The 25815-nt window shown below is 37.4% G+C and overlaps 2 protein-coding genes and 2 pseudogenes across 2 annotated transcripts; 2 read left to right on the top strand and 2 right to left on the bottom strand.

Annotated features, from left to right (window-relative positions):
• Window positions 1–1356: 1356 nt before the first annotated feature.
• On the top strand, window positions 1357–8808 carry LOC110734174 (annotated as a pseudogene).
• Window positions 8809–15348: 6540 nt separating this feature from the next.
• LOC110734560 (polygalacturonase inhibitor-like) lies at window positions 15349–16819 on the bottom strand. Its single transcript, XM_021914732.1, has one exon. The coding sequence runs from the start codon at window positions 16617–16619 to the stop codon at window positions 15525–15527; it is 1095 nt and encodes a 364-aa protein (XP_021770424.1). The 5' UTR covers window positions 16620–16819; the 3' UTR covers window positions 15349–15524.
• A 2117-nt stretch (window positions 16820–18936) lies between these two features.
• On the top strand, window positions 18937–21789 carry LOC110734558 (annotated as a pseudogene).
• Window positions 21790–22528: 739 nt separating this feature from the next.
• LOC110734559 (60S ribosomal protein L6-like) lies at window positions 22529–25480 on the bottom strand. Its single transcript, XM_021914731.1, has 4 exons — window positions 25149–25480; window positions 24926–25032; window positions 23019–23200; window positions 22529–22924 (listed from the first exon to the last, which is right to left on the bottom strand). The coding sequence occupies exons 1-4, from the start codon at window positions 25394–25396 to the stop codon at window positions 22769–22771; spliced, it is 693 nt and encodes a 230-aa protein (XP_021770423.1). The 5' UTR covers window positions 25397–25480; the 3' UTR covers window positions 22529–22768.
• Between the last annotated feature and the right edge of the window lie 335 nt (window positions 25481–25815).

Genomic DNA, 25815 nt, shown 5'->3' with positions numbered 1-25815 from the left:
GAATGTCGACATTGAGACCACATCGGACGACGCTGAAATACCAGAGTTGTTCAAAGAGGACAGTGGTCGTGTGTCAAATGAGGGTAGAACTCGGTTCTTAGATGACAAAGAACTCGAGTGTGCACATTTGTTCGTGTTACGAAACACCGGCATTCTTGGCGAATACGAAAGGTATATTAGGCCCAGGTATTCAGTGTATTCGTATTTACGATCATTTACCCTGATGATTTTGTATATTTACATTGTGTGTTTGGCCTCGTAGGAAGTTTGGGGAGTACATTCTTAGTACTCGACCTTTCCTGCGTAGAGAAAATGTCATGGAGAATTTCGAAACCGAATTTTCTGATTGGTTTCATCACAAGGTGATATACGCGGTGTAACCGTGAAATAATAATGAATTTTACATGTTACATTTTAATTCATTGAATTCAGGAACCTTGATGCTTATATTCAACCACTTTATAGGTGGTCGAAGAGAAGCCAAATTCGGATGTCCTGCGAGCGTTGTGCATGCGTCCCTTCAGGCGGGTTCGTACTTGGGGCCAGATTTTTGTAGGTTGATTTAATTTCCATACACATGCCCATGGCAAGCACAAACCCACCATGAATTATGGGGTGTGTGTATCAAGTGAGGATGGCGGAGAGTACTTCGGCATCTTAGACGACATAATTGAACTTGTCTACACGGGACCCAAGAGACAGTACAAGACAATTTTGTTTAAGTGCAATTGGATGGATTGTGGTAGGGGAATGAACATACACGAACAATACAAGCTTATCGAAGTAAATCATACTAAGAAATACCCAAATATGATCTATTTGTTTTATCTTACCAAGTGCCTCAAGTGTACTACGCATCATACCCTAGCCTGAAACGGGACCGAGTTCAATGGTGGTCTGTGTTTAAAACACATGCAAGGTCAGTGGTTGATGCTCCGGTGGACTTAGAGTTTCTGCAATCACCATCCCCAACATTACATGCAACGCTTTGCCCGCTGAGTGACATTCCAGACTACGCTATGGATGATGATGATGAAGACGATGACGATGGCTTTGTGATCTCAAGCGATGAAGACGATGAATCTAGTATCGTCTCTAGTGATAGTGACGATGATGATGACATCGATGTAGTTTTAGATGATAGTAGTGATGACTCTAGTAGTGAAAGTAGTGATGAGAGTACTGAATAGGAGAAAATGTTTATCTCCTTTAACCGTATGATTCTTATTGTAAAATCAAAATATTAATGAGGCTTATGTAAAACTTTTTAGTGTTTGTATAAAAGCCATATTACGTTGCACTGCACTCCTTATTTATAATATCTTGTCATTTTACTAACATCTGATTCAGGTAGTCATGGTGGGTGGAAAAAGTGGGCAGTCGTCGAAGAAAGCAAAGGGGAAAGAGAAAGAAACCGCCCGCGCCCTGTTCACCGACGACCAGGATGAGGAGATGTTCGATGCGGAGGCAGCCGATTTGGCTGATGATCAGACGTCCCCATCCACTCCTGTAGATGATGGGCATCGGGATGAGTCAGAGGACGAGCCACAGGATGAGTCACAGCTCCCGTTTTTGGACCCTACTACGCTGTGGTAAGTAAATATCATGATATGGAAGATCAGATACATTTGTTTTATATTACATATTTCGAACTTGTTTAACATTGTTGTTTCCCGTTTGTGATAGGTTTGATGATCCTAAGGTTCAGAGTGCGGTATCCGGTACGATTACTGGATACTACCGAGCCCCTTGGAGGAACTTCTCCGAAGTGCCTCCAGCTACGAAGGAACACTGGTGGAACTTGTTCAGCGTATGATATTTTTGGGTCTTGGTTAATACATGTTTTGGCTATTGTGTTGATTTAGTTTTATGTATAACTTTTGTATTTTATCATTTGCAGGCACAATACAGATGGGCACCTCAGATGGACGAGCTAGTGAAGATCACATTCCGGAGAAGGGTAGCCACACGCCTGCGTGACATGTTCCACACCATCACGCACAAGATGAAAGGTGCCAGGCCAAGTTGGTTGAGTGTGGAGATCCACAAGGAGATGATGGACATTGTGGATAGCGACCCAACTTACAAGGAGAGGTCGGCGCAGAACAAGAAGAACAGAAGGAGCGGATCTATGGAAAATCCCGTCCGAGGGACCCACTTTCAGGGTTCGTTGGCAGCTACCCAACATGCAAAAAGGATGGTAAGTTTATTTAAAAGTTTCTTATATTACAAGACATATTTGTGTATTTCAACAAGGGTTTAAAATGGTTAACGATTGTTCCTTTTTTGTGTATCAAAGGCGGCGAAGAACAAGGGCCAGCTACCAACAGCTCCTGAGCTGTTTCTGAAGACACACTTCAAGGAGTTGCCTGGGAAAGGCATAGTGCCAGTAAACCCCACAGCTCAGCAAATTGCGGTAACAAATTCCCTAAACTTTTTTCCTTGGTTCATTATTCATGAATAGGTGTAGATAAAGAAATAGTTCATTAAGTTCAATTTGGCTCCAAATGCGTCCCAAAACGTAGGGACTTGTATTTTTTTTGTGATTTCAAGTCATTAACCCTTATAATGCCTAAAATATGCATGTTTAGAGAAAGAAATAGGTCATTTGGTCGAAAACGTAGTAAATGGGCTAAGAATAGGTCATATACTTCATAGTTGGTTCAATTTGGCTCCAAATGCGTCCCAAAACGTAGGGACTTGTATTTTTTTCTGATTTCAAGTCATGAACCCCTTATAATGCCTAAAATATGCATGTTTAGAGAAAGAAATAGGTCATTTGGTCGAAAACGTAGTAAATGGGCAAAGAATAGGTCATACAGGCCATATTTGGCTCCATTTGGCTCAAAATGCGTCCCAAACCTTAGGGACTTGTAGTTTTTTGTGATTTCACGGCCTTTACCCCTTATAATACCTAAAATATGCATGTTTAGAGAAATAAATGGTTCATTTGGTCAAAAACATAGAAAATGGGCAAGGAATAGGTCATACAGGCCATATTTGGCTCAATTTGGCTCAAAATGCGTCCCAAACCTTAGACTTTCAACTAACCACGGAACCACCCAAAGTAAACACATACCCTGTCACGGACCTCCTGGTATCCACATCAGCTGTATAATATACCCAGTCACCAAGAACTCCTTATCATTCCCATACACAAGACCAATATCAGTTGTCCCTCTCAAATAGCGAAAAATCCTTTTCTTCCCCTTCCAGTGTTCCCTCCCAGGTCGAGCCATAAACCTGCTTACAACACTAACATCATGCGCAATATCCGGCCTAGTGCAGACCATAGCATACATCAAACAGCCAACCACGTTGGCATATGGAACTCTAGACATATAAGACAACTCCTCCTCTGTTTGAGGTGACATAGACAAAGACAACTTACAGCTTACAGTAGTTGGCGTACTTATAGGCTTTGATTTTTCCATCCCAAAACGAGACAAAATCTTTTCAATGTAGCTTTTCTGAGTCAAGAAAAGCTTACCTCTAGCTCGATCCTGGTAGATCTCCACACCCAAAATCTTCCTAGCTGCACCTTAGTCTTTCATGTCAAACTCCGAGTTAAGCATCTCCTTTAGTCTAGCAATATATTCTTTGGGGCAACCAGCATGTCATCAACATATAACAAAAGATAGATCATAAAACCATTATCCAGTGTACTATGATACACACAACAATCATATGAATTCCTATCAAAACCATGCAAAACCATAAAAGAATCAAATTTCTTGTACCACTGTCGAGGGGATTGCTTAAGTCCATACAATGACTTTAGCAATCTGCAGGCATAGTGTTCCTTTCCAGGAACCTCGAATCCCTCGAGCTGCTTCATCAGAATCTCCTCCTCCAAATCTCCGTGGAGGAAAGCCGTTTTAACATCCAGCTGCTTCAGCTCAAGATCAAAGTGTGCTACAATTGACAATAACACACGGATAGAAGTGTATCGAACCACTGGTGAGAATATCTCCACAAAGTCAACCCCTTCTACCTGACAGAACCCCGTAGCAACTGGTCTAGCCTTAAAACACACTTTCTCATTTTCTTATAACCCTTCTTTCTTCTTCTAAATCCACTTACATCCCACAAGCTTCCTCCCTTCCAGTACCTTTATCAGTTCCCATACTCTGTTCTTGTAAAGAGACTGCATCTCTTCACCCATTGCAGCAAGCCATTGCGCCGACTCACTACAGCTAATTGCTTATTTATATGTGGCAGGTTCAAATGACTCTACATCATCAGCTACACTCAATGCATAACCTGTCAACTCATAAACACAACAAGTCCTTCCCTCCATCTCTTCAATCAATCTAACAGGCTTCTTGATAACTCGTTTAGGCATCTCAAGAATGGTGTCAGGTTGACTAGATGAACCCTAATTAGATTGCTCCACCTCTTCCCCAGAGTTAGGATGAGTTGGAGTAATCTCAGGTTCAGGAGTACCTGGCACTGGAACATCAGCATCATCATCAATATATTGTTAATATCATCGGAATTCTTCTTGGTTATGTCTCAAATTATGCATTTTCAGGTCTACCTGCAAATATTAACTAGAGGGTAATGCTTGCTTTGGGGATTCTTTTTTCTGTAATAATAGGCTTTGCACTCTTCGTAATCCCAGAATCACCACGATGGCTTGTTCTTCAGAATAGATTTGATGAAGCAAGAACAATTTTAATGAACACAATAGGTGATGAAAAGGAAGTGGCAGAAAGACTTGATGACATCCTACAAACTGCGAGCAAAGCAAAATCCATGAACCTTGAAGAGAAAGCTGTTTGGCGTGAAATTGTAAGGCCTAGTCCAGCAGTTTATAAAATGCTTGTTGCAGGTGTTGGATTACAATGTTTCCAGAAAATTACAGGAATAGATGCTTTAGTTTATTACAGCCCAACGATTCTTAAGACAGCCGGGATTGAGGGTAATAGTCAGCTATTAGCAGCAACAGTTGTTGTAGGAGTTACTAAAATAGCTTCTATACTAGTTGTTCTTTTCCTAATTGACAGAGTGGGTAGGAAGCCGTTATTGTACACGAGCACAATTGGGATAACGGTTTTCTTGTTCTGTATAACACTTAGTTTTCCATTCATAGGGAAAGGGCCAGTTGGGATTGCATTGGCAATATTATTTATTTGCGGTGGTGTAACCTTCTTTTCTGTAGGGATAGGTCCGATATGCTGGGTTTTGACTTCAGAGATTTATCCATTGCGGATACGATCTCAAGCAGTTGTTGTTGGTTTTCCAGCTAACAGGGTTTGTAGTGGGCTTGTCAGCTTATCCTTCTTGTCTCTTTCCAGCGCTATTTCTGTGCCTGGAACTTTCTTCATCTTTTCTGCATTATTGGCAATTTCGGGTGTCTTTGTCCATAAGGTTATTCCAGAGACAAAAGGAAAGACTATTAGAATGAATATTCTAGATTTCTTGTAAATAGTTACTTACATTAATCATTACCTTCTCCCTAATCTAGGATATAATAATGAGGAATTTTCTAGGTTGTATTCTGCTCTAGAATATTCTGGATTATTTCTTGTACTCTTATATATATATAGAGGAATGTAATGCATAGCAGGAACTGAACTCTTTCATGGTATCAGATTTGGTAACGATCCTATTTTTCATCCTCTTCGAAAATTGAACCTTAGCTTCATTTTTCTTTCCTGTTGCATCCACACAACTTCCTTCTTCTTTACCACATTTTGTCCTCTTCATTCTCCTTTAATGGCATATTCCCAAAAATTTCATCCCGCACTCGCCATAACCAATGTCAAGTCTTTAATTCCAATTGAACTTGACACCGAATAGAGCTTGTACCATTCTTGGGTTGCTTTGTTCACCAATCTCGCTAAGGTTCACAATCTTTACGATCATTTGGTTCCACCTACAGAAGAACCCGCAAAGGCTGCTTACAAAAAAGCAAAATCCGCTAATCTCACTATGTGGGCACGTCTTGATGTTGTTGTCCTTTCCTGGACATACGGAACGGTGTCTAAGGATAATAAAGCCTCTCGTGCAGCCCACCTTGAAGAAGAATTCGCCAATGCCGACTTTGAGCAATTCCAATCAATCGATGCATATTGCAATTACCTTCAATCTCTTGCGGATAGACTTGCTGATGTCGATGCTCCGGTGTCAAATAATAGACTGGTACTACGGTTAACCGGTTCTCTGCCAGAAGCCTTTAGCGGTATAATTGATTTTATCCAAAATCAAGACCCTCTGCCTTCCTTTGATAGTTGTTGGTCTCGGTTGAAATTAGCAGAACGAACTATTGCTGCCAGAACCGCGCGTGAAAACGGCAATCGTCCTTCCTCCGCCTTGGTTGCAGAAATAAACACCTCTTCCTCATCCTCTTCACCCCAATATTCCAACAATAATAATAGAGGAAAAATGAACAAAAATAAAGGGAAGACAAAGGGTCACGGTCAGCAAGGTTGGGCATGCAACAATGGGTCCGGTCAGCAGCCCTGTTAGCCGCATGGTCAGCAAGGTCGGTCTAGCCAGCAGCCACGTCAGCAACACCAATCTCTAAATTTCTGGTCTTCGTGGAAGCCAAATTGGGGTGGATGGGCTTTCCCACCATGCCCTTTTCCATCTTACCCTTGGCAACCTAGGCCTAGTTTCTCATCTCAAAAACCATCTAATGGGCCAGGTGTTCTTGGGCCTAGGCCACAAGCCTTCAATGCCATGAATACATACTCTCCTAGTTACATGCCTACAGACATTGAAGCTGCTATGCATGCTCTTTCCTTCTCTCAACCTGACGAAAATTATTACATGGATACTGGTGCGACATCTCACATGACCGCAGATGCAGGTATACTCTCTTCTTATTTCAATTCTAGCAATAAAGTTCATAACATTGTTGTTGGTAATGGTTCATGTTATTCCAGTTGTTGGTTACGGTAGCACTAACTTACCCTCCCCATACCCACCATTCACCCTTAAAAATGTTTTACATGCCCCTAAACTAATTAGAAATCTCATTTCAGTCCGTAAATTTACAACTGATAATATGGTCTCTATTTCTTTTGACCCATTTGGTTTTTCTATTAATGACTTACAGACGGGGGCCAGACTAATGAGGTGTGACAGTGTCGGGGACCTTTATCCACTCTTTCCAAATCCTCAGGCTACTTCACCAAATAATCACTCAGCTTTTACTACATTAACTCGTGATTTGTCTCAGTTTTGCGTCTTTTGGTTGTTTATGTTTCCCTTTATTTCCTTCCTCCACTATTCATAAATTGCAAGAAAGGACTACCCCATGTGCATATCTTAGCCCGGCTCCCAATCACCGTGGTCACAAATGCTATGAGATGGCTAGTGGTAAAATCATAATTTGTCGACATGTACGGTTTGTTGAAACCGAATTTCCTTTCTCTAAACTTCATAAAACAAACCCATCAGAAATCTTTATATGGTTTGAAGCAAGCTCCTCGCGCTTGGTATCAAAGATTTACTGATTTCTTGGCTACCATTGGTTTCATTCACAGTAAGTCAGATCACTCTTTGTTCATCTACAAAAATGGATCAGATACTGCTTATATTTTGTTATATGTGGATGACATTATTCTTACAGCCTCTTCTGATCAACTTCGCAAGCATTTCATGACTCTCCTAAGTACGGAGTTTTCTATGAAGGACCTTGGTCCCTTAAGTTATTTTTTGTGTATTTATGTCGCACGTCATACCCACGGTCTGTTCTTATCTCAATAACAATATGCTGCAAAAATAATTGAACGTGCCGACATGTCTAACTGCAGTCCCTGTCCTACTCCCGTTGACACTAAGTCCAAGCTTAGTGCCAACGCTGATGCTCCTTTTAATGATCCCACCAAGTATCATAGTCTCACAGGTGCTCTCCAATATCTCACTTTCACCCGACCCGATATCTCTTATGCCGTTCAGCAAATTTGTCTTCATATGCATGCTCCTACAAATGAGCATATGATTGCTTTGAAGCGTATCCTACGATAACTTCGGGGAACCTTATCACATGGTCTGCATTTGTATAAATCTTCCACTAATAGACTAATCTCATATACAGATGCTGATTGGGGTGGATGCCCTGACACCTGCTGTTCTACTTCTGGTACTGTGTTTTTCTTGGTGATAATTTGGTATCTTGATCCTCCAAACGACAACCTACTCTCTCTCGTAGCAGTGCAGAGGCAGAATATAAGGGTGTTGCTAATGTTGTATCTGATTCCTACTGGATTCGGAACCTACTTCTTGAGCTACATTGCCCTATTCAGAAAGCAACTATTGTCTACTGTGACAATGTAAGTGCGATTTATCTCTCTGGTAATCCGGTTCCAACACCAACGCACCAAACACATTGAGATGGATATTCACTTCGTCCGTGAGAAAGTGGCTCGTGGCGAAGTTTAAGTTCTTCATGTGTCGTCCCGGTATCAGATTGCTGACATTTTCACAAAAGGCCTTCCGCGCGTTTTATTTACAAATTTTCGAGATAGTCTAAGCGTTCGTGAACCTCCCCGCTTAGACTGACGGGGTGTATTAGAATGAATATTCTAGATTTCTTGTAAATAGTTACTTACATTAATCATTACCTTCTCCCTAATCTAGAATATAATAATGAGGAATTTTCTAGGTTGTATTCAACTCCAGAATATTCTGGATTATTTCTTGTACTCTTATATATATATTCAGAGGAATGTAATGCAAAGCAGGCACTGAACTCTTTCAAAGACACTGGAGGAAATCGAGTGTTTGTTCACTGAGAATGATAGATTGAATGAGGGTCACGTAGAGATTGCAGATACCGTGCATTTAGTATCATAAACAATTGCTTCAACTTTTATCCATTGAAAGTGTGGTACTTAATTGTCAACGAGTGCACATTCGAGTTCATCCCATTGTAGGGGATTTTGTGTACATTGTTTTCATTTCTTGAGCAAATATGCTTGTAGACAGGGATATTTTTGAAGTTATGAGTACTATTGGAGTATTGGGTTAGGATTTAGAACGGTAACTTATTGTTTTTGGAAACACAGTGGAATAGAAAGAATTACAGAAGGAAATAGTAATGATATTTGTAGGAGCAGTTTTGGTCAATTGTGAAAAGAAATCACTTGTATATTTCATTAGTGGTACTCCTGTTAAATCCTTACAGATGATCTCACAAGTGCAATTGTTACACACTAAGTTGCTTCTTTTTGCAATAACTCAAAAGACAAGTGAAGAGTTATGTACTCCTATTTCATAATAATTGACAATTTGATATAATTCACTCTTTTGGCCGTTTTAGAATAATTGACACTCTCTCTTCTAATGGTTTCAAAATATTTGACACACTTCCTTACTTGGATATGATATGTCATTATTGAAATGTTTTTATCTCACCTACGATGACCTATCTACTTTCCTCATTACATGTTCTTTTTTCTTACAAAATGAAATAATTTCACTCACTTCACTTTACATTTGACGTAGAAAAATTAGGCTGAAGACTAACCTCTTACGATCTAACAAAATTTATACCACTTGACTACCCTAATACAAGTATAGGGGAAAATTAAGAGTTGAACCACTAAGGAATAATAATACAGAGATGCTCATTAAAGCCTAAGCTAAGTCAGAGTCGGTATGGATAGAGAAAACTAATACTAACCGACTAACATAGCAAACAATATGAAATAAAGTTTACTAGAGCCAATATCCACATTGCACAATTAATAAGCAAAAAAGATTCCAATTGACAATGACTTGATGTGACCTAACCCGAACCTAAACTCGTCCAAATATAGTCAAAATAAGCATATAAATAGTGCAAAAGTCCAAATGTTTCGATTATTACGAGAGAGAGAGAGTACATTTTAATATAATATTATATTGGCCCCACTTTTTTGTATGGCTATCATTTATGGTGATCATTCTCGTTTTTTTATCACCCTAGCATAAGTAGAACCAAAAAAAAAACAAAAAAAAAAAAAAGGCCATTATTTGTGTAACCTTGCCAGCGAGACAAAATAGTACTAGTGACATGGAATCATAACCAAGATTTAAAGGTTAATCTGGTTTTGATTTTTTAAGGTCAAATTCGACCATGAAAACTCTAGAGTTTTTATGGTCGAATTTACTCTTATTAACCAAAATTAGGTGAAGTTTGAAGCCAATTTCATAATTTAAGGTATGTTTTGGTGTTTTATTTTTTTATGTTCTTTCTTTTGTTTTTAAGTTAATTTGGGTTGTGGTGGTGGTGGCTCGTTGGTGGTTTTAGGGTTGTGGTGGGTGGGTCTGGGTCGTCGGTTTAAGGGGCTAGATGGGTGGGTCATGGTCTGGGTTGATTTAAAGGGTTAAGTACTTAAGTGGGTGGGTCGGTCTTTAGGTTATAAGGTGTGTGGGTCGTGGTCTGGGTCGATTTTAAGGTTAGGAGGGTGGTTCAGTTTTAGGGTTAGGTGGGTGACGGCTCTTGGTGGTTTTAGGGTTAGGTAGGTGGGTCGGTTAGGGTGAATGGGTTTGGGTCAAGGTCAGTTAGGGTTAGGGTTAGGGTGGTGGGGGCTGCTGGCGATGGTGGTTTTTTTAAAGCTTTTTTTATTAGTGGCGATGGTGGCTGGTGGCGCAACGTGGTTTTCTTTTTAATTTTTTTTAGGATTTTCCGACGAATTTTCCGGCGGAAAACAGTCCGTCTGAAATTTTCGACAAACTTTCCGGGCCGAAGAATCTTGTCCGACGACTAAAATTCCATCGGAAAAAGTCGTTTTTCCTACAAAACCTTTTCCGAGAACCGCTTTCGATGGAATTTCCGTCAAAAACGAGTTTTCCGATGGAAAACGGGGTTTTTCCGTCGGAAGTAGCCTGTTTTCTAGTATTATATTTATTTCTTATACTACCTCTGTTTCATATTTTTTGCAACTTTGGAATATTTTATATCTCACAAATAATATCCAAAATTGCAAAAATAAGAAATGGAGTTGGTATATAAATCACAAACATTAGTTAAAGTAGGACAAATGAATAGTGCACAAAGTAGAAATGGAGCAGTATTTAAAAACGGAGGGAGTAGATTATTAAATTTTTTATTTTTAAAAAATATCATCAAACTTGAGTAACAAATTAAATTCTTGCCTAGGTATAGGGTAATACATGTCATACTTTTTAATTTCGATATACATATTTGTGATTTTATATGCATTTATACTTGGATATACAACATTATTAGATTCATAAAATTTAATATTCGTGCTTCACATTATAATCATTACTTGTCATTTTCTCCTTTTCAAAAGCTCTGTTAGCAAATTTACAAAACACATCACACACAATGTATATCTTTCTTTGCTTGTTCATACCATCATATCGTACTAAAGCTCCTCGAAAAAAATAAATAAATAATCATTACGAGTATTGTGTAAATTTTGTAAAATTTTGGCGAAATTTATAAGATATTTTTCAATATGAGTTAACTGTAGGGTTAGATTGGTAGGATTAATGCCAACTTCTAGTGGGTGTGACAAGTCCACAACTAGTAAAATCTATGAAGTTGCAAGAAGGGTTCCACACTTCCACCGCCTTTAGCGAGCAAATACAAAAATGCACAAACCGCTTGACCGCCTTAGACTAGTGAGATTGAGCATTATATGTTTTAGAAATCCAGGAGTCATATTGCCTAAGCTAAGCCTAATATTTTTACAGTTCTGTACAAATAATTTAAAGATTTCATAGAAATCAAAATAGAAAGTTTTTATATCAAACTCAGCTGTGTAGTAAACTAGTAATACTCTTCAAAATACATAATATGAACGGATTAGTATTACCATCCTAGCCAAATATAGTCAAATGTTACCACCCAAGCCAGTATGCTCAATTAAATGTTGCCGCCCAAACCATCATGCTTGATTAGACATATCACTACATGATATGGTCTATTAAGCCAATATTGTTCATACAAGACATTATAAAATCCTACATTATCATAGGGAAATAACACACAACTGAGTACGATATTTAAAATTCTCTATTTTAATTCAGTAAATCTCTGTTACTCACTGTGAGAAACAATTTGTTTCTCACAATGGCAGTTTCATAAATAAAATGTACCACTGTGACTAAAGTGGTACAATTTTATCATCCATTTCGTAAATAAAATGTACCACCGTAACTAAAGTGGTACATTTTATTTACAAAACTGCCACTATGAGAAACAATTTTGTTTCTTGCAATGAGTAATGGGGGTGCCCTCATTTTAATCTCTTCGAAATCCTTCATATTAAAACACATTATCAGCATTAGTTGGCTCATATTACCAAATAGGTGGTTTTGCTTTTTCAAATTTAACTCCCAGATTACTCATTACTAAAAAATGAAACACCAAAATATGTAATGGGATCAATACTTTTTTGAATAGTGTATCCTTTTTTCGAGTATATATTATATAATAGAGTGAAATATCATACCTTGTGGTATAATTTAATCACCACGAGGGACTACAAATCAGCCTCAAAGCGCTAGTTTAAACACCTGAGAAGCCGTCAAAATCCCACAAGTTGTCCCTAACCTTAATGATAATAACCCTACAGAATCACAAACCAAAACCGAAGTCGAATTGCGATGGCTGATTAGTCGCCATGACAATGTTTACTATGAACTGCGGTGGTGGTATCATCGTCATCCCTTACTCTCTTATTAGTATTTGGTGGGTGGACTTCAATTCGATTTTGATTGGTGCAACTGGAGGGTTGTCAACTTGTCATTAAGATTAGGGACAACTAAAAATTGGATGAATAAAAAAAATGGTGATGATACTATTTTATATCAAAAGTAAAGAAATATATTTTTTTTCTTGAAGAAAAATAAGTCAATTTTAAACTACATAATCATTATAAACATTATAATAGTCATATTTCAATCGACAACTATAAAATTTTCACAATCTTTGACGGCCATACCAATCTGTTCGTATTATGCATTTTGATGCTTATTACAACAAAGTGTAGCCGTGTATGCGTGAGAGTTTTATGAGCAAGATTAATTGATTAATGCTTGTCCGTCAAATTTAAGAGTGTGTCCAGTTGTCCACATATGTTGGGTATCCCATAATCATGAGGGTATTTTCTCAAAAAAAAAATGAGGGTATAGTAAAATAACCTTGTATTCACTATACCATGTGTGCACATCAACGTTCAACAGTCAACTCCACTCACCCAACTGCACGCTTCTAGACACCCTACCAAGCCACCGTTGTCACCATTGCCGTCATGTCTGCCCACAATCCCCTAACTAGCACAATCGCAACTGAGGTTCTATTGAATTCACGTAATCACATTATTTTCACTTATTTCAGGTTTAATAATCTAGATAGTATAAGTTCAAATAAAATTTTATCTTGCTATTACAAGGTATATACATTTCCTCCGTTTCTTTCTAGATATATCACTTTCTAAATAAAGAAGTTTCAATTTAGATGTATGACTTTCCTTTTTAACTAATTAATTTTCTCTATATATTATTATTCTAACTATTATCAGGAACAAGCTAACCGGTTCAATTCAAGCAAGCTTTGGATCATTCAACACCAATGTCAGTCTCCTACTATATGATAACCAGTTATCCGGTCCAATTCCGAAGTCATTGGGTCAGGCAAAGCTCTCAAAACTAAGAATCTCAAATAACCAACTCTCAGGCTATGCATCTTTCTTGTTTGGGATCGATAAGCCAGAACTCACTGATGTATCACTAAGGAATAACAAGTTTAAGTTTGATTTTAGCAATGTGGACTTGTTCCAAGGTCTAAGAAATCTTGACATTGCTCATAACATGTAAGGATCACTTCTGAAACGACTCGGCCAACTCCCGTTGTAGTCGACTGATGTGAGCTATAACAAACTTTGTGGCAAGGTCCCAACAGGACGACATAAAGACGTTTAGCCCTTCCCTCTTTGCCTACAACAAATGTCTATGTGGTGCTCCTTTACCCCCTTGTAAATAATCCTATAGGTGATTTGGTTAGCAATTTGAGTGAATGAGTTGTGTTTGTGTTTAAATATATTTGGATTTGCCCTTGAATAAGGTCTTGGGCCTCAAGAATAAGCCCAATTTATATTAGATGGGCTCCCTTTATGTTTTTTTTTTTTGGTGCAACCCCTTTGAATTTGTGATTGTATATTTGTATGTTTGTTTTATAATTTAACATTATCAATATTTTTTTTTTATTTTTTTTTTAACATTATTAATATACCTCCTCTAAATTTTATTTACTTTTTTTAAGTGCTGCAATACTATAAATGACCTCCTATATACTCCCTCTGTCCCTTTATTTTTGCCCCATTTGACTGTGCGCGATTTTCAAAACACGTGTTAAAACGTTTATATCTCCATTTTCATACGCGTAAAAATTATTGAAAGTTGATATTTATAAATTTATAATAAGATGAACCAAACAAGATCTCACATGACTATATTTCATTTAGTAAAACAACGGGAATTTGTAGTCAAAGTTTTCTAAGTTTGACTCATATTGTAGCAATGGAGCTAAAAGATAGGGATGGAGGGATTCATTTCCCTAGGATCGAGCGATAGGGTGCCTGTTAAGAATTGCCCGAGTTTCCAGACACATCGCACTTCCGCTCGGGTCTTCCCTCTCCCTATTGGATGAAAGCAAGGTAACCAGCGATGTGTACTCCTGGTTGTGAAAGAGAGGGCGGACCGGGATCCCGTTCTTACTTTTGTACTATTTTTTTTTTCACATCATTTACTTTTAAATTACATATTCATGTACTTTCTACTTTACTGTTTTTGTTTGGTTGACAATTTTTGTTTAATCAAGCTTGCTAACAAATAGTATTAATGAATTAATATCTCTAATTATCAATATTGTAAAATTATAAAAAGTAAATATTGATAAAATTTACATTGAGACAATTCAAACAAGATCTCACTTGATTATGTTTATTTTGTGATTTATAAATCACAAAAGTTAGTCAAAATATAGTTTGTGAATTGTACAACTGTCAAACCGTGTCAATTAAAAACTGGAGAAAAATACATATTGTTTGAACCAATATATATAATCATGCTTTAAAATCTTGTGATGTCAAGAAGTATTTCCTTTGTTTCATGAAGATTAAATAATGTTCATGAATGAAATATATAACTTTGTTTGTGTTTAGTAATTACAACTCCGTATTGATTTGTATTAAAGTAAAACAATGTCACGTGGATTCTAGTTGGATGCTTGGTAATTTTTATTGTTAAAATGTCAAATGTTTATAATATTTATGTATGAAGTACTTGTACATATTAAAATGGAGGCAAGTAGTGGAAAAACATAAAAATAAAATTAGGACAAAAAAATTGAGACCGACGTAGTAATATTCACCATAATTTATTGAAATTTTCAACTATATAAATCTAAAAATCAAATCAATGGATGATAATATACAAATAAAGCTCCGGAGCCGCCATTATTGAAGCATATGGAAGACGAAATTCACCAAATTAAATAAATTCACATATCAAAATTAATAAACAAATAATCAAGATTATCTTCCTAAACCGGTTCACTTGCAAGCCGGGAGCGGACCGCCACAAAGGCACTTGTTATTTTCAAAAGAATCAGCCCCAAACCGGGTCAACCATTTTCCGGTCGGAACCGGTCCACAAAGCTGGTTGTAGCTCACATTAAAAACCTGCAAAGGCAACTGAGAAAGTTGTCTAGGTAGTGAACCATAAATCATGTTATGGCTAACATCAAGACCTTGTAACCTTGAGTTAAATACCACGTTAGAGAAGTCAAATGAGAATGCATTGTTTCTCAAGTATATTAAAATTAGTTTTGGATTTCTAAATAAAAATGAAGCATCCCCTATGAACTGGTTGTTTGAAAGGTCTAGCCAGCTAAACCCGGCTTGGCTCAATGATTTTGGGATTGGACCGGAGAGGTTATTATCGCTGACTTGTAAGGCTAGGTTTTTAAATGAACTGAAGCTCTCGGGGATTGAACCGGAGAGCTGGTTTTTTTGTAGGGTGAGTTTTTGGAGATTGGGGATACGAGATAGAGATGCGGGGATTAAACCGTTGAATTTGTTCTCTGATAAGTCAAGGATATTTAGTTTTTTAAGCCGGTATAGGGATTGTGGGATTGAACCGGTTAAGTTAGTTCGAAAAAACTCGAGGTCTTGAAGGTTAACAAGGTTTGAAATAGACGAGGGAATGAGCCCAGTTAAACCAGGCATATCATTAAAGTAAAGGACCTCAAGACCGGTCAGCTGACCGACAATTGGAGGAATCTGCCCGATGAGCTCGTTGTTCTGACCGATGGTTAGGTACTTAACCCGATTAGTTTGGTTATCACACCCAACGTTGTACCAAGTCTTACAACAATCAGTGTTGGGCTGCCATGAGGAGAAAAAAGTGGTGTTTGGGCCTAAATGGGCTTTAATTTCAAGAAGGGCATTTTTGTCATTTGGGTGGCAGAGTTCAGCTGCCAGAGAAAGAGTGAGCAAAGAGGAGGTGGTGATGAGAAGAGAGAATAGAAAGAGAGAGATTTTCAATTGAGATTTCATTTTGTGTTGTTTTGTATGAATGTCAAAAGTTTGTTTTTTTTTTGAGTTGGTGTATAATGTATTTTGGTTGTGGAATTTATAGGCATTCATTTTGTAGTTTGGGATTACGTATTTTGACTGAAATGTGATTAAAGAATTAGTCAATTAACATAAACAAATAAGGATATGGCTTTTTCTTGGTCAAATTGGTGTTCTCCCAACTTCCCAAGTAGTTTCCATCTAGATTCAATATTATTTATCGGATAATATAAGTATGCTTTGTATATTACTAGATTTTAGAATTGCATGCATGAAGTGTCATGCTTTTAAAAATGCACCATATATCTCCACCATCAGAATCGTCTTATACCTTTTGGAGACATGTTGTTACCAATGTTACGAATCAGTACGTGATATTGTGCTACTTAAATTAAAATACTCGCTTCATTTTATATTTTGATCTCAAATACTTTTGTGATTCTTTCGTCAAATTTTTTACTTATCAAATTAAAAAATATTGGAAATTATGTACGGAGTAAGAAATCATTCATTTTATTATTTCTATATTTTTTTGTAATTTCAATTATTAATTTTAGAGGACTTTATTGGTAGATTGATTATACACCAACAAAAAAAAAAGGAAGATTAGTTTGTGACAACGTAAATATTGATAAGGTGAAGATTTTACAAGAAATTATTAATTTTAATATTTTTATTTTTAAAAATGAAAAAAGACCAACTCAACTACCATATATTCCGCTAATATTACTCAATTAATAAATAAAAAGTTACACTTAACGGAATTTCAGATTTTGGGGCCCCAAAAGTTTTGAGGCCCTGTGTTGTTGAGCTATTTGCATAGCCCAATAGCCGATCATGTCCACCGTTTATGGTAATATTATCCCTAATAGTAAACCAAAACCAAAAGGTGTTAAGATTATGCTTAGCAGCTTAGGGTACATAAATGGACTAAGTAATTCTCTAATCTTCCACCTTAACCAGTTATAAGAAACAATCAATAGTAGACAGAAGTAGTTCCAGATTTTGGATTTTGGGAAAATTGTTCGAAGTTGACAAATCCATCCTTTACTTATTTTAACGAGCCCTTGTTGTGATGGCTCCAAAGTCTCTTCAATTTTGAGTCAAAAAATACGAGAAAAAATGGTCAAATTAATACACCACATAAGTCATCATACGTTCTCTAATTATTTAGAATAATGTGAAAAAAGAAAACGTGTCATTTCTCAAAAAACACAAATATCTTAAATTAAATGGAAAATAGTAATAATTCAACCAAAATGTGCCTTTTCATAAAAAAGATGTCAACTAATTAATAGGTTATTTCACTAATAGCTGGTTTATGACCTTAATGTCCACTGTTGGTTTGAGAGCAAGAAAGTAATGAGTCATGTACAAGCTATAGATAAAGCTGAAATAATTTTGCAATAAGTCAAGGTAATTTACAGTTGAAATCCATAGAAGAATAAAGTAGAAGAGAATAAAGAGGCTTGAAGAATAAAACCTCTTTTAAGCTAAGTTTGTCCTGTATTTTTAATTTTTTTCTGCATGCAGCGCTTTAACCTCCATACCCTCCTTTCCTGCACCTTCCTTCACCTTAGCTACCGCCTGAAGCTAAACGCCCTATTTGCTGTTATTATGGTGGAAAGCAGAATTGGGATGTTAATTTAACAAGTACAAACATATTTATGAAGGTATTTTAACATGTTATTAGAATCAGTGTGACACAAAGATCACGGGTTCAAATCTCATCAACTCCTCACTTTCAAGTAAAATATTTCACGCAGGGTATGCGAAGGGCACATGTTGTATCCACATAAACAATGAAAACTATAAAGATAACATACTTCATAATAGGGGGAGAAAACGAAAGAAATAGAAACATCTTATGACATCACTTACATTAGGATTTCTGCCTCAATTCATAGGCTTTGATAATTCGATTTTAGAATCATTTCAAAATATTACGCTGCTTTTTATATTTAGTAAATTAAATTAAGCTTTTATATTCTGTACTTCTTTTTACGAGTTTAAATGACATGTATAAAGATTTAAAGAGACTACTAGTTGCTACGACAGATAGTGAAAGATAGTTGTGATATTTCAACTCAATTTCTTAAATTTGATCCCTAGAGATAAAACGTGGAATATAATATTAAAGGGCAGAGAGATCGAGCATGTATGTTATGGTACCTTGTTCTGTTCTTGATTAGCTAAATTCTGTAATATTAAGGGTCAAACAATTCCTATAAAAGAAAGCTACTGTCTTATTAACACTTGCAACAACAAAATCCTTTTTTCCTTGTCATTCACCATTTACTCTAAAACCACTCTTTTCTGTAAAACTTTACATTTAATTAATCTTGCCTTTCTTTTGTGATAAGGGCTTTTTGATATTCCAAAATCCAAAAGGACCACGAGCTCGGGAAAGCAGAGCAAAAGACTAAAAGGGAATATATACCTGCTAATGCAAAAGGTGAATGCCAACAAAGCTGTGTAAAAATGAGTAGTCAATCATGTATTAGCTTAGAATATAGCCATTAAATCACATCTTTTACATACAGAAAGCTTCCTATAGCACCTTGATCACCCCAAATTAAGAAGTCAACAATGAAATTTTATAAACTTATATAGCCTAAACCATGAAAATCCCTGCCTCAAGCAGCTTCTGACATCCTGTTCTTCTGTGAACACGTCGAAACCAGCAGAGTGATTCTAACTCAAATTTGTAAGCATGTCAGACAAAAAAGGCTCACCTCCGAACCCTGATGATTTCAAGTTAAAAGACACAAAGCCCCAGCTTGGGGAGCGATGGCCACATGGAGGAGTTCGAGGTGGGCATGGATGGATTGGAGGTGACAGGACATCAAGCACCTACGACCTTGTTGAGCAGATGAACTACCTGTATGTTCATGTAGTTCGTGCCAAAGATCTTCCAGTTAACCCTGTAACGGGGAGCTGTGACCCGTATGTAGAGGTCAAGTTGGGGAACTACAAGGGTAAAACGAAGCACTTTGAGAACAAAATCAATCCTGAGTGGAAACAAGTCTTCGCGTTTTCAAAGGAGAAGATACAATCCACTGTCCTTGAAGTCTATGTTAGAGACAGGGAGATGGTGGGCAGAGATGAGTACTTAGGCAAGGTGGTGTTTGACTTGAATGAAGTCCCTACACGGGTTCCTCCTGATAGTCCTCTGGCTCCACAATGGTATAGGCTAGAGGATCGTCGAGGTGAGGTGAAGACAAGAGGAGAGGTTATGGTTGCAGTTTGGATGGGAACACAAGCTGATGAAGCTTTCCCTGAAGCTTGGCATACAGAGGCTGCTTCAGTAGTTTCAGGAGAAGGCGTTTACAACATCAGATCAAAGGTTTATGTGTCTCCCAAGTTATGGTATCTCAGAGTAAATGTGATTGAAGCACAAGATGTTGAGCCACATGATAAGAGCCAACTCCCACAGGTTTTTATCAAGGCTCAACTTGGAAACCAAATACTTAAAACTAAGGTGTGCCCGGTGAAGACTACCAACCCACTGTGGAATGAAGATCTGATCTTCGTAGCAGCAGAACCCTTTGAAGAAATGTTGGTTCTCGAACTTGTGAACAAAGCCAGCTCAAAGGATGAACTAGTGGGGAAGATAAGCTTGCCATTAAACGTCTTTGAGAAGCGACTGGATCACAAAGCGGTCCACTCACGTTGGTTCAACCTTGAGAGATTTGGGTTTGGAGCCCTGGAGGGCGATAAGAGAAATGAACTTAAATTCTCCACAAGGGTTCACCTGAGAGTCTGTCTTGAGGGGGTTACCATGTGCTCGATGAATCAACGATGTATATCAGTGATACTAGGCCAACTGCACGACAGTTGTGGAAACAGCCAATGGGGATCCTCGAGGTGGGAATCTTGAGTGCCCAAGGGCTTTCACCCATGAAGAAAAAGGAAGGAAGTAGCAGCACTGATGCATATTGTGTGGCAAAGTATGGACTAAAATGGGTTCGAACAAGAACCATCATCCAGAGCTTCAACCCTAAATGGAACGAGCAGTACTTGTGGGAAGTTTATGATCCTTGCACTGTGATCACCTTAGCAGTTTTCGACAACTGCCATCTCGGAGGAGATGACAAGAGTGCAAAAGATCCAAAGATAGGGAAGATAAGAATCCGGCTATCTACCCTAGAAACCGACAGGATTTACACCCATTCTTACCCTCTCCTTGTCCTCCAATCCTCTGGTGTTAAAAAGATGGGAGAGCTCCAACTAGCAATTCGATTCACCTGCTTATCCTTTTCAAATATGATCTATCAATACTCCCATCATTTACTCCCAAAGATGCATTATGTCCACCCTTTCACCATAAACCAATTGGACAACTTAAGATACCAAGCCATGAACATTGTGGCAGTGAGGTTAGGCAGAGCAGAACCGCCCCTCAGGAGAGAGGTCGTAGAATACATGCTAGATGTCGACTCCCATATATGGAGCATGAGAAAAAGCAAGGCCAACTTCTTCAGGATTGTCTCTGTCTTCTCAGGAATGCTCTCCATGAGCAAGTGGTTAGGCGAGGTCTGCAAATGGAAGAACCCAGTCACCACAGTTCTAGTTCACATTCTCTACTTCATCTTAATTTGCTATCCAGAACTCATCCTCCCAACTGTTTGTCTCTACATGTTTCTGATCGGTATATGGAATTACCGATACAGACCAAGATATCCTCCTCACATGGATACCAAGCTTTCATGGGCAGATGCAGCTCACCCAGATGAACTTGATGAAGAATTCGATACCTTCCCAACAACAAAGTCATCAGATATAGTTCGAATGAGATATGACAGGCTCCGAAGTATAGCAGGGAGAATACAGACAGTGCTGGGAGATATGGCAACTCAAGGAGAGAGATTTCAGGCATTATTAAGCTGGAGAGATCCTAGAGCTACCTGTCTGTTTACTTTCTTTTGCCTAATCGCAGCTATTCTACTCTATGTTACACCATTTAGGCTTCTGGCTATCTTTGCAGGCTTGTATCTCTTCCGACATCCTCGGTTCAGAAGCAAGATGCCAACAGTTCCCAACAATTTCTTCAGGAGATTACCCTCTCGAGCTGATAGCTTGCTCTGATAAAGTCACCCAACTTCATGAACTTTGGTTTGTTTTTTAAGTGTATGATCATTATCTTTAAGATTTTCATTTTTTTTTTTTCCTTCCATTATTCGTGAGTTGTAATGTATTATCTCCTCTCAGAAATTTTTACAGTCAAATCATTTTTATTCTATAGTCATGTTGCAGTAAAGAACAAAGATCTACTCAATTCACATCCAGCAATCTTTAAACCATGCCGTTTGCAGACAAAACAAAAGGGCAGCTTTGTTATTTTGCGTTCAATGTGTATTTTCAAAGTAATTAATTTTCATACACAAAATTAAGGTCAATGTATATTTTTAAAATATTCAATTTTCATACACAATATTAAGTAGGGAATACTATATAAGAGTATATCGTCCACTAACATGTCGAGCCTTAAATGGCGAAGCTTGTTTTGTTAATCTATAAATTGCAATCAAAAGAGTGCACAGCAACATCGTTAAACCCAAATATTACTTGGAAAATGCATGGAAAATATCTATGATGAAGTTCATTAACAAAGCAGATTCGTGAAAATCTGTGACAAATTTTGCTACACAGCTAGAACTGAACCAAACACAAGCTAAAGACGCAGCAAAATTGGGCAGACAAACCCAAAAGGAAGGTAATAGAGGCACATCCTAACATTCATGAAATTCCAATGGGGTGTAGCCGTGTAGGTATAACACCATTTATGAAGACACTACTCAAAAAGTGAAACAACAGGTTATGGTCAAGTATGATCAACCATACCTCTACTAGAATCTGAGCAAATCACCAATAACCAAATTTAGGAAGAGGATTAGAACAACAGAGGTCAATTAAGAAGCCTGAATCCCCTACTAAAGCATAAATTCCAAACCAAGATAATAACATGTGCCTTAGAAAGGGACTGCTGTAACTATACTAATTTCACTGAGAAATCAAAATTGAGAAATTAAAATTAAACAAGTTATCATAAAGGCATTCGCTGCATCTAACAAAATTTGAAAACTTCCACGAGGAGTTGTTATCGCACGAAAATTTGTAAACACTTGAATCATGATGAGAAACATACATCAAGAAACATAAACAGCTTAAATAATAAGATGACAAAATCTGATGTGCAAGTTACTTTCTACTCAGCTCCTCTAAAAGACAAGCTCGTGAGGTTTCATGCCTGACTTCAACGAAAACCTTGCTGCCAAATATGCCTTCAATTCAGGGACAGCTTCAATGTTCTTTGCCAATGGGGCATCAACAGCCTTCTGAGACTCTTTCTTCTCTGCTGGAAGTACATTCTTCTCCTGTAATTTAATAAACAATTCAAATGGTGAGACTACTAAACTGGAGCATATAGAACTAACTTCAAGCATGTACAAGTAAAAATAAAGGTCTCACCTCTTTCTCTGCCTCGAAGAATTCTCCTTCTCCCTTCTTTTTCTTCTGTTCACCTTGCTTGGCAAAGTATTTGTCATCGATGCTTGATACATCAACTCCAGAAACATCAACCTTAGTAGAAGTAGCAATCACATATGCTTGGTTGCATCTCCTTAGTGGGACACCATTAATCTTAAAGGGGCCTATTTGAAACAACAGAAAGCAATCGTTATTAATCAAACAATCATCTGCTACAACATCAATATGCACATCGAACTGCCTACAAACAACAAAAACTACAAAGAAAAAGGCATGACTTCAATGTAAAAAGATAGCCACACATCAGTTGGCAAGCAATTTCCCATGGTCAAGATAATCTATGCTTCCATGGAAAGATAATATCATCTTCTCACTGTCTATTTAAGTATTTGAAAAAGAAACACACAATTCATAAAATGTCCAATAGAATGTCATTGTATCATATATCACTCATTTCAAACATTATCCAAAGCAACAACTCTATTCTGGATCAATCTGCAGTAAAACATAAAAAACACAATTTCACAAGTTTGGTAAACCATGTTTATTGCAACAAAAACCTATTTCCTTTTACAGCTCAAGAGCACAATATAAGGCTCTAGTCTCAAAGTCTATGATACACCATCAGCTTGGGCAAACACAGATACAACAAGTCACGATCCATCTGCCTAAAAGCCTCCTATTAATTTGTAAAAGAAATGAACTAGTCTCTAACTTACAAATTTACAGTGATTGCATTGAACTTTGAAGAACTACATCCAGATTGTTGTATAAACTTTACAAAAGGGGGAGCACAAACCCAATTGTCTGTAGTCCAAATCAATTCCTTTTTTTGGAACCAGCCTATTTAAACACTAGCTACCATGAAGGAAGATTCCCAGATCATGGATTGAATATAAGTAAAAGGAAACAGCTTTACCCTTGATAACAAATTTCAGTCAAAGACTCACAGGTGAAATTCTTATGTCAGCTGAATTGAGATTATATATGAGCAGTATGTATTCAGACTACTGCTATACACAGGTTTTAAGACAAAGCGAAGACTACAGAACAATAAGAACATACTGCCATAGAAACCTGTCATTCTTTTCAGTACCAGCTGCAGTTTAATCACATCAATAACCCTGTTACCTACTACGCTAACTACTATTAATTCACTGTGAATCAAAGAGAAATGACATGCTCCATATGAGAAACAAGACCACAACAACAAAATGAAGTATAACCATGTTTATTTCACAAATTTGAACATGACTAAAAGGCATAATATATACTCCTACACTACATAACACACTGCATTCCACTTTCAGCCAAATACCAAGGCACAATTTTGACAGATTATGCAAATAAAACCATTGAAAATTAATGACAGAACAATCCCCAATGCGAAACATTTCCAAAATCAGTTACCATTAACATAATCCTAAACCCTCAAACCAAAGCCTCAGCAGAATTCCCAAACTGATAGTAAGATACATAACCGTTCGCTGCCATAAAAAACAAGGCCTCTACCCAGTATACACAACCAATCCGATACTACACCGACAATAAATTAAAGACATAACAATCACAGTGCAAACCATTTCCAAAATCAATTTTCATAAAGTATTATCCTAAACTCTAAACGCCAAGCATCAAAACTAAAATCAAACTTATATTGAAGGATGTCAGGATAGTTCGAAACCCGAATATCTATACGTAGCTACAAACTAAAGTTATCACTAGTCCATCACGCTAACAACACTATAAAATACATCATACACTGTCATTAATCATCAGTAAAACAATTTTACAAAAATTACATTTTGGGTTTACACATAGATCCAATATTCAAATTCAAAAAAAAAACAATAAAGAAATTAATTTTAAAGGATTGAAATAAAGCTCACCAGTAATGAGAAGTAACCCAGATGAAAGTTGCTTCAAAAACACAACTCTCTTCCCCTTAAACCTTCCAGCCAACACAATCAACACTGTCCCTGGTGTAATACTCGCCCTACAATTCCACCCACAAAATAAAACAATGAAAAATTAATTTTCAAAATCAAAAAAAAAAAAAAAAAATCTGCATTTACATTAATTTATAAGCCCGATTAAGAAAAAATGAATTACCTAAGTTTGGCGGCTTTGGGTTTGCGCTTGTTAATTAAGGGCTTCTTAACATCGTCAGCAGGGTAAAACTTGGAGGTCTTCTCAGCCGAAGCAGGAGCAGCTGCTTTAGGAGCGTGAGTAGGGAAAACGCCGCCGTTTTTGGCCTTAATAGCCCAAAGACCCCTCTTATGGTACATCTTAGATCGGCTGAATTTGCCGATTCCCCTAACAAGATCTGGGTTTCTGCTGCCGGTTCTGGGTTTCGCCATTGTTGATTGAAGGAGAAGAAGTTGAGGCTGAGGGAAATGAAGGGAGAGAGATAAACCCTAGAAAATGAGTTTCTTTTTATTGTAAGGTGATATGGTTTTCGGGGGTGTTGTTAAAGGGCTCGGTTTTGGTGTTGAGGGTTTTGGGTTTTAAGGATGGTTTGTGTTTTAGGCCCAAAGTTGGGATGGCTGGGAAACGATTGTGGAGATTGTAATTTAGGTATTGAATTAGGCCCTATTTGGCAGTAGTATTTTAGGTAATTGAATAGTAATAATAAAAAACAGGTCAAATTAGAAAATAACACCCATAAAAACCTCCGATTTTGATAATAACACCAAGTAATTATTATAATACCACCAAAAATCCCAAAATTTTGGTTTCACCACCAACTAACAGATTTTTGGATGGAAACTGTTAGTGG

Source organism: Chenopodium quinoa, unplaced genomic scaffold, assembly GCF_001683475.1.
Source record: "Chenopodium quinoa cultivar QQ74 unplaced genomic scaffold, ASM168347v1, whole genome shotgun sequence".
Taxonomy (NCBI): domain Eukaryota; kingdom Viridiplantae; phylum Streptophyta; class Magnoliopsida; order Caryophyllales; family Amaranthaceae; genus Chenopodium; species Chenopodium quinoa.
The sequence above is the reverse complement of the archived record's forward strand: the minus strand, read 5'-3'. Positions and strand labels throughout refer to the sequence as shown.